Here is a 9,738-nt window from a genome sequence, read left to right as displayed (position 1 = left end):
AAGACGTGCGTTGCAGAGTGCAAGTCCGTTGGTATGTGATGCTTCGCTGGGGGCTTGTAAGTCTGGCGGCACGGAGTAAATTTTCCCACGACGTGACGTATGCGCTGGAGATCGTCGGAGGAGGTTGTAGAAGGAAAAAATTCGGCAGGGACGACCAACGGGTCGGATACACCATTTCGGCTGCCGAGACGTCGAGGGCGTCTTTAGGAGTGGTCCTTAGTCCAAGGAGGACCCAGGGAAGCTGAGTAAACCAGTTGCAATCCTTGCAGCGGGACATCAAAGCTGCTTTGAGGGTGCGATGAAAACGTTCAACCATTCCATTGTCAGCGGGGTTGTAGGCCGTTGTCTGATGTAGGGTGATGCCCAGGAGATTCGCTAATGACGTCCATAATTGAGAGGTGAAAGTGGTTCCCCTGTCAGAAGTAATATGCTCAGGGATACCGAATCTTGAAATCCATCCAGAGAGTAAGGCAGATGTACATGAGGCGGACGTTGCAGTTTCCATGGGAATGGCTTCAGGCCAACGAGTGGAGCGGTCGATGACGGTAAACAGGTAATGATGTCCTTGTGATGTGGGTAGGGGGCCTACAACGTCGACGTGAATGTGTGCGAAACGACGCTGAGGTTGAGGAAAGGTGCCCACTCCTGAATCCGTGTGTCGATGTACTTTGGAAGTTTGGCAAGAAGTACAGGCACGGACCCAATCCTTAGCATCCTTAGAAATGCCGTGCCAAATGAACTTTGCCTTCAGCAGCTGTGCAGTAGAACGGCACGAGGGATGTGAAAGGCCGTGGATGAGATCAAACACCTGTCGGCGCATGGGAGCAGGAATCCAAGGTCGCGGTCTACCAGTACTGACGTCACAGAGGAGGGTGGTGTTGGAGTCTTCGAGGGGAAAATCTTCCCAACGGAGGGACGTGCAGGATGTCCTACAAGCTTGATACTCTGGATCCTGTCATTGGGCTTCAGCCAGGGCGTTGTAATCCAATCCCAGTTGAACAGCAGCCAACGTGTTTCTTGACAGGGCATCGGCAACGGGATTCATTTTCCCAGGGACGTATTGGAGGGTGCAATTGTATTCAGCCACGGCGGAGAGATGTCGGCGTTGACGGGCGAACCAGGCGTCAGACTGTCGAGTGAAGGCGTGCACCAGAGGCATGTGGTCTGTGCGAATGACGAAGGGCGTACCTTCTAAGAAATGGCGAAAGTGACGGACAGCCAAGTGCACCGCCAGCAATTCTCGATCGAAGGTAGAATAACCCGATTCTGCCTTGGACAGTTTTCTGCTGAAGAAGGCCAATGGGCGGGGTGAGCCTTTGACCACCTGCTCGAGTACTGCACCAATAGCGACGTCGCTGGCATCGGTGGAGAGAAGGAGAGGGGCGTGTGGGATAGGAAAAGTGAGAGCCGCAGCAGTTGATAGGGCCTTCTTTGCATTGCAGAAGGCTGCTTCTTGAAGGGGACCCCACTTCAGGTCCTTTGGCTTGCCCTTGAGGGAGGCGTAGAGGGGAGCAAGAGTGGCGTCAATGGCTGGCAGAAAACGGTGATAATAGTTGATCATGCCCAAGAATTCCTGCAGAGCTTTGACGGTCGAGGGCGCGGGGAAATTCTGAACGGCTGCTACCTTCTCAGGGAGGGGATGGACTCCTTCAGGAGTGATACGGTGCCCTAAGAACGACACTTCGTTGGTGCCAAAGGTACACTTGTCGTACCGGACTACAAGGCCGTTTTGTTGCAGGCGGTCGAGCACGATGCGCAGGTGACGGAGGTGTTCCTCTTTTGAGGAGGAGAACACAAGTATGTAGTCCACATAACATACACAGAAAGGGAGGTCCCCTAAGATGCCATCCATGAGACGTTGAAACGTTGCCCCAGCATTACGAAGGCCAAAACAGGAGTAATTGAAGGTGTATGTGCCAAACGGAGTGGTGATGGCGGTCTTGGGGATGTCTTCTGGGTTCATAGGCACCTGATAATACCCCTTCAGGAGGTCGAGCGTAGAGAAAGCCTTCGCTTTGTGCAGGTAGGAGGTTACATCGGCAATGTTTGGGAGGGGGTAGTGATCCGGTTCTGTTTGCATGTTCAGGCGCCTGTAATCCCCGCACGGACGGAGGGAGCCGTCTTTCTTCAGAACGATGTGTAAGGGTGACGACCATGGGCTGGAGGCCTTTTGGCAAAGGCCCATTTTCTCCATTTCGGCGAACGTCTGTTTGGCGGCTGCCAATCGTTCCGGTGCCAGACGTCTGAATTTTGCGAAGACTGGGGGTCCCGTCTCCTTGATATGGTGATAAATACCGTGCTTGGCAGGAACCGTTGGGGTTTGGCGAAGTTCTGGACGGAAAACTTCTGGGTATGACGTGAGGAGGTGGGCGTAGGCATCCGTGGGTGCGCTGATGTGGAGAGCGAGGTTAGAGGGGGCGGGTTGAAGAGGTGTCAACAAGTACGAGTCTGCGTTGACCAATCGTCGGTGGGCGACATCGACCAGAAGGTGGAAATGAGAGAGGAAATCTGCACCGAGGATTGGCATTGTGACGTCAGCAACGAGAAACCTCCAATTGAATTTACCGTTTCCGAACAATAATGTGAGGTTCTCGTAATCGTAGGTGGGTATCGCAGATCCGTTGGCAGCTACCAAGCGGACGTCGGCAGATGTAGACAGACTACGTTGTGCCTTGAAGAGTTTCCTTGGCAAAAGAGAACGACAAGCACCCGTGTCTACCAAAAATCGCACGCCCGTTCCTGCATCCTGTAAAAAGAAAAGATTAGAAACATGGGAGGCCACCTCCACAAGCGATGGCCTACTTACACGTTTTTTGGCCACTGACAATCTTTGGCACATTTCTTCGCGGTTGCCCCGAATCTGAAGTGGTAGTAGCAAAACTGCGGCGGATGGGAGGTAGTAAGTGGCTGTAGAAGTCGTTCGTTGGGGCGCGAGCGATTGGTGGGTGGTGGGCGGCTTTGTCGCCGCTTCGGCACGTCACGGGGTAGGCGTGTATGTCCTACGGCATTCATGTCAGCTTCGGTTGACGTTGAATAGGCATCCTCGTCGTCAGGGGTGGAGGCGTTGATGGAGGTCTTGAAGTGGCTGTCCATAAGGGCGTCGGCTTTGGTCATCAAGTCCTTTATGGGTAAACTTTCGACATCGGGTATGGCAGCGCGTACAGGTTCAGGTAAACGGCGTATCCAAAGGGCACGGAGTAGGTTCACCTCACGAGGAGAGCCGTCTGCGGCAGGTTGAAGGCGAGCGATACTGGTCATTTCCCTGAGGGCAAGCGAAGCCCTTTGGTCCCCCAACGGTTGCTGCGAGAGCTGAAAAAGCTTTGCTATACGGGCGGCTGGCGACGGCGAGTACTGCTGCAGAAGGTATGATTTGAGGGCTTCATACGCTATTAGGGTGTCTCCTTGTTCACAAAGCCAGTCGGATATTTCTGGGAAGGTGTCCTCGGGTATCGCCGCGAGAACATAATCCGCTTTGGTGGTTGAGCGAGTCACGCCCCTGTTACGAAAGTGGACTTCAGCGCGCTGAAACCAAGCGAACGCTTCTCTGCTGGCAAACGGTGAAAGTTTCAATGGGGCGGCCGCGGCGCCAACTGCAGTAGAGTCTGTCTCCGCCATAGTACCAACGATGGAGGGGCGAGGGAGGTGGGGGTGGAAGGCAGTGGGAGCGAGTCGACTTCCGGGGTCACCAATGTGACGGCGCCGAGTAAGGGTGTGAACTCAAAGGCAGATTGGAAACGACTGAGTTATATTATTGTGAAACACTCTCCTTATATACAAAACCTCAAGGCAACAGGACAAAACAAGTTCACAAGACAGACAATATCACAGAGGAAAAACCAGACATGAATTTTCATGTTCGTTTCAGTGCGAGGGAAGAGCGAAGATACAAGCATAATACAGTATATACAAAAGGAATTATGTACAATTGTGTGAAACACGGTTGGTACAGTTCTAACATATGCATAGTCTATTCCCCGCCTTTGAAGAGCTTTCATTGCTGTTCAAGTTTTGACAGAATCAAAAGCTTTCTCATAGTCTTTAAATGCCATACATAGTGGTTTGTCATATTCGGTTGAATTTTCCGTGAGCTGGTTTTATTAACCAGCTCACGGAAAATGGATATGGTCAGCTGTTGATTATCCTTTTCTAAACCCTCTTGATTGATTAATGTCTAGCTTTCTTACCATTTTGCCAAATATGACATTTGTAAATACATCATATATTACCGAGAGTATACTTATTTGGCGGTAATTTTTCAGATCTTTTGTGTCTCTCTTTTTGTGAAATAATATAATGATAATTTTTTCCAAGCTGAACGCATAGAACAGTCTTGCAAACATTTGGTGGAAAGTTTAGCGAAATTTACTACTATGAAATATCCTTTACCTATTATTAGATCTTTTGTTAGACCATCTTCTACTTTGTCTCTTTTCATGCCTTTTAATGATTTCTTTACTTATACTTTTACTTTGGGTACCGGCTCAGGTGTTTCATTATTTCTCTTAGAAATGCTATTTCTTATATCACTATTCTAAAGTATTGTATATAAATCCTCTGCAACTTTTATCACTCCATCTCTTCTGTTGATGATATTTCCAGTTTCTTCCGTTAAAGAGAATATCTGTTGGCATCCTGTTCCAAGTCATCTTTTCATTAACTTGATGCTTCTCTTTCTTTCTTTAGTTTTTCCTCAAATTTGGTCTGTGTTTACGAATGTCGTGTGTTTTTTTAATATTTTAATGTTTTGGATAGTTCTGCTTATTTTATTTCACGTCCTTTGGATTTTACCCTCATTTCCAATCATTCCTTAATTTGATTTTTTGTGTGTGTGCTTTCTGATAGTTTTTCTTGATCTTGATTAGAAACTTTCCCACCTATCTCTTGTGCTGATCCCAGTAGAAATTTTGTTATATCACTATTCATTTCGTCTTTATAGACTACCATTTCGTCATGTAGCTGGGAGTACCTATTTTGTATTGCTAAACTAAACTCATTATATTTTTCTCTTTTTTACAGGAGTTTATTTTCTTTCTTAAAATTAGTTTTTCTCTTTCTTTCCTTACATATTGACAAATTTTACTTTTCACATTGTTATGGTCACTTGAATTTAACCTCGTTTAACACTATTGCATCTATAATTAAATTAACCTTTTCACTGAGAATAAAATTCATTTCAGTTTTCGTTTCAATATGTGGGCTTCTCCCTGTACATTTTCTACGTTCATTTTTATATAAAAAAAGTGTTATAGTTTTAAGATAACTTTTTTTTTTTAGTAAATTCTACAACCATGTGTCCTCTGTCATTTCTTGTGCCTACTTCAAATATAATACACAACTTGGGAACAGGGATCTCCAAAACGCCTGACATCTTCAAAAACAGAAAATAACACAGAGCAACGAAAAACACGTTCGAACGTCACAGGTGCTTAGAAGGAATGATGGGAGAAGGATGGGTAGTGGGGGGGTGGGGGGGGGGGGCGCAGTAGCTGTAGAGAACAACACCTCGTAGTAACGGGTGATGTTGAGGAGGGAGAAGATTAATTGGTAAGGGACCTCTGGTAGTGGTTTCAACCGCCCCAGTTATTATACCGACACCCTATAAGGGTGAGCGAGCTGGGTATATCCCTGGCATTCCATGCAACTTTTTTTCTCTGGTATATTTAGCAGTATTTATACCTTAGAAATGGTGCTTTAAGGAGCATTTCACGGAGCGACACAGGTCCCTCGCCCAGAAATAGATTTTTCCTTCGTCAAAATCCCTTTTTTATTTCTCAAATGTTGGTGCATACGAGTGAATGACCATCCTCTCATACTTTTTATCTAGTTTGATAATTGATCCAGTAATTATATCACTGATACTACAAAATTATTCTGTGTTAGCTGCAAGAATTTTATTAATAAGAAAATATACTCCTTTATCTTTGTTTCTTTCATGTCCTCTGAAGAAAAATATATTATCCTCTTTAACTCTATATAAGATTCCCCCGTTCTTTTAATTTCATTCAATTCTATTTTCCCCCATTCTATTTCTTACAGCTCTTCTAGTAACACAGCAGGATCTTCCCTAGATAGGATCTTGCCATGTACGTGGGGAGGTTCAGTTTCCACAGGTGGCCTTTTCTAGTCATATATATATATATATATATATATATATATATATATATATATATATATATATATATATATATATATATATATATGTATATATATATATATATATATATATATATATATATATATATATATATATATATATATATATATACATATATATACACATATACATATACAATATGTATGGTTTTGCGAATATAGGGGCATTTTTAAAACCTTGATTTTGTTATGACCAATGCAGTTTTATCCAGTCTATGAAGTTTTTCTCTGCTGTGAGGTTTTCATCATCATACCTTATCACTATAGTTTAAAACTAAAGACAAATAACATAATTATCAAATAAAATCTTAGATATTTTTCATATGTAAACTCGGAATTACACGAAAATAAGAATATAAATGCCATTAAAAATCTAGTTTTTTTTTTTTTTGAAAACAAATGATAGATATAGTAAATCGTAAGTAAAACATTGTAGGTTTAGAAAACTGATTGCCCCAACTTGATCGACATTGGGAATGTGTTTTTAGCAAAGAATCAACATCGTTAGTATGTTTTTGGTATATTCATCAAGCAGATCTACCGGTATTTATGATATTCTTTGTGTACACATTATAATTGGTCAAATAAAACCGTTCAAAAGTATTATTTAGTTGTTGCTACAATTTGCTACCAGATACCAGAAAATCGCATGTAAGGGTGTTTCCTCGCAAACTGCCCCTGCCTTTTCAAAAATTACTTGCCCGAACCCACATCCCAAAAAACACTCCTACGCCCCAGAAGCCCAAGCAAATACTATGTTTTATTCATTGGAAATAAAGCAATTGCTTATAACTTCTAAACATTTGCTTTTGCTGAAGCATTTGCTACTAGCAAAAGCATTTACTTTTTTCATTCAATGAAAGTGAAGCAATTACTTTAAAATTCAAGCAAAAGTATTTGCTGGGAATATTATTCACCAGGCTAATTATCCCTAAGGATTTCAAAATAGAAAAGGATGAAATTAAAACTTGAGATTTTCAATAAGCCTTGTTTGAAGTTACAATAAAAAACTGAATTACAGTAATGAGTATAAGCTTATACGAGTTGTACCTATCTATTAATGATATAGTGCCCACAAGCTCATTTTGCGGAGTGAAAGATTAGGAACCAGAAAATGAGACGTCTGATCAGGTTTTTCGTTACCACCAGGCTGTTTTTGATGTGTCACATCACACTCCTGTTAGATACTGCATATATAAAATCCCAAACGGGTTGTAAAAACATTTTGAGTAATCTTCAGCTTTTTAATCAGTCACAATAATATAATGCAAAGAAGACGAGACTTGTTCATTTGTATTAAAGTTTTATAAACATAATTGATAAACGTTTTCCTTCTTGGATGTTAGATTACTGTACAAATTACTAAACCTGGTTCAATGATGACTGCAAGAAGACTTAATTGGAAAAAAACAGTAGGCTTGTAATAATTGTAAAAAGACTGGATCAAGTTTGACTTAGTATAACTATATTTAACTGGGAGATGTTGCTCAGAGAGTTTATGCTTCAGCTAAAAAAGAAAAAAAAAATACAGGTTGACCATATAAGAAACTCTTTAAAGTACATCTTAAGAACTTAAATGGTAGTCTACCCCCACGTATTTGTCAATATTAACTGTTAAATGACCACTACTATAACACTTCAAAAATAAGTAATAATCCAAGGTAAAAAATACCAACGATGACTTAATATACTGTAGCGTTATTTTATTCTCAAAATTTCAAATATTGTATTTAAAATAAATCGCTCATTTTTGGGAAAATTATTTCCATCATCATAAAACTGAAATGGCATATTTTTTTTTTTCAAATACGACAAAAAGAAATTCACTGACATTACGAAAATCTGACCAACTCCGTCAACCCCTGGTGCATCGTACTGCCTCAGAGATTACTATTTATTTCTGTGTTGGGATTTCGTGACGTATAAGTGTAGATCTTTAAGATAGGTTGTAAAATCTCCTTGCATTGAGGCAAAATATCTTCTCTAGCTGATCTTCAGGAAGGTGAGACAAAAGTTCCCTCAGGGTATTGTAAACGGTCCCATAATCAGTGTTGCGTGCCAAGCGGCAGACTGGCCAGTCAGAACCATACATCAAACGGTCAGGTCCAAACACTTTCAGCATGTGCTGAAAATAGGGTCACAATAGGCTTCAATTTGTAAATGGAATAAAAATGATCATTAGGGTACACATTTAAACACGATTTCTCTCATTGAAGGCACATGCAGAAATTCATCAACACTAAATAGTGTGCCATTAGGCTATTAGGCTATTACTGTTATTTTATGAGTAAATATTCTCTACAAATCTTACAAAAATTATCTGAAGTTTTAAATTATATACCTTTTTAATATAAATATATTAGAAAGCATAGCTTTTTAAATCTTTATATAACATGCCGAGAAATTGTAGCCCTAGTTATATAAACAACCAGATAAAATACTTAACTAATAGAGTGCAGTAAAGGAAGTATAAAGAATAATCCTTACCTCTACATATGGTCGAAAATCATCTACCTTCCAGTTCTCTAAGTCAGCCTCTGTTATCATGCTTGACCTGTTGCAATTATAAGAAAGCAGGATTATTACTATGATCAATATTGACCATATATATTTAAAGAAAGAACCAAGTGCCACAGGCTGACAACTTGCATAAGCTTCTGTTGAATAGAGTCCTCCTCATAAGCTGGAATGGAAAAGACTAGTAAAGATAACAACAAAAAAAATTTTTAAATATATATAAAACCACCCTTTCTAAGTTGGATGCCTTAACGTGGTGAAAGGGCTTGTGGATCACCATGATCAGAAAACATGTACGAGTCAGGACCACTCATACTAGGTTGGTTTGCTGTGAGCGTTCAGACAAAAGTCTCCCACCATCACCAATCCACAGTTGGCCAGCGTGGTGATGAAAACTGGCCAAACCCCAGACTGGAATAAGGACATGTCTGAGGCCTTTGTCCTGCTATTGACTAAAAACGGCTGCATTTGTTGTTGATGTATATACACAGTATAACACATTAAACTCCTTGATCCCCATTAAAAGGAGCATTTTCTTTTCCCTCGTTGTCACTTTCGAGCATCACAGATGCAACACCACTACCAATGTTTTCTTGCTATCTGTTGCAAAATAACGCAGCACCATTTCGAAATTACTAAGAGTAGGTGAAATTATTTTTTGGTCTATTGCTAGTGTTGAACAAAAGTGATCAAGACCTTTGTATACCTCTTTAACAAGAAGAAACTACTGTCGATACAGCACCCTCTTTCGCTTTATTGAGGTAACTTACCTTGAAAGACAGCACTCTACCACACTTGGTCTTTTCAGCACCTTCTAAAGTACCTTAGATATATTCGCTATGAATAAAGATTTTATGCATTAAAGGTGTCACGACTACATATGAAGTCATCAAAGATGGTGTTACTAATCAATGATAATTACAGAAGCCCACTACTTGCTTTCTCATGCTAAGGCCGACGGTGTGGTTTCTGAGTTCGGTTCGTTATTTCTTATATACAGTTTATGAAAGAGGTTATGCATATAATATTCTATTCTTATATCTTTCTTTATTACTTTTTAATTTTGAA

The 9,738-nt window shown here is 41.2% G+C and overlaps 1 protein-coding gene across 1 annotated transcript in view; it reads right to left on the bottom strand.

Annotated features, from left to right (window-relative positions):
- Positions 1-7,167: 7,167 nt before the first annotated feature.
- Positions 7,168-9,738, bottom strand: part of LOC137654599 (L-fucono-1,5-lactonase-like) — a 13,739-nt gene continuing 11,168 nt past the window's right edge. Inside the window, exons 6-7 of the mRNA XM_068388376.1 lie at positions 8,641-8,707; positions 7,168-8,278 (exon numbers count right to left, since the gene is read on the bottom strand). Of these exons, the coding sequence (XP_068244477.1) occupies positions 8,090-8,278; positions 8,641-8,707 (256 nt within the window). The 3' untranslated portion in view covers positions 7,168-8,089. The remainder of the gene's footprint in view (positions 8,279-8,640; positions 8,708-9,738) is intronic.

This window comes from Palaemon carinicauda, chromosome 15 (genome assembly GCF_036898095.1).
Source record: "Palaemon carinicauda isolate YSFRI2023 chromosome 15, ASM3689809v2, whole genome shotgun sequence".
Classification (NCBI taxonomy): Eukaryota; Metazoa; Arthropoda; class Malacostraca; order Decapoda; family Palaemonidae; genus Palaemon; species Palaemon carinicauda.
The sequence above is the reverse complement of the archived record's forward strand: the minus strand, read 5'-3'. Positions and strand labels throughout refer to the sequence as shown.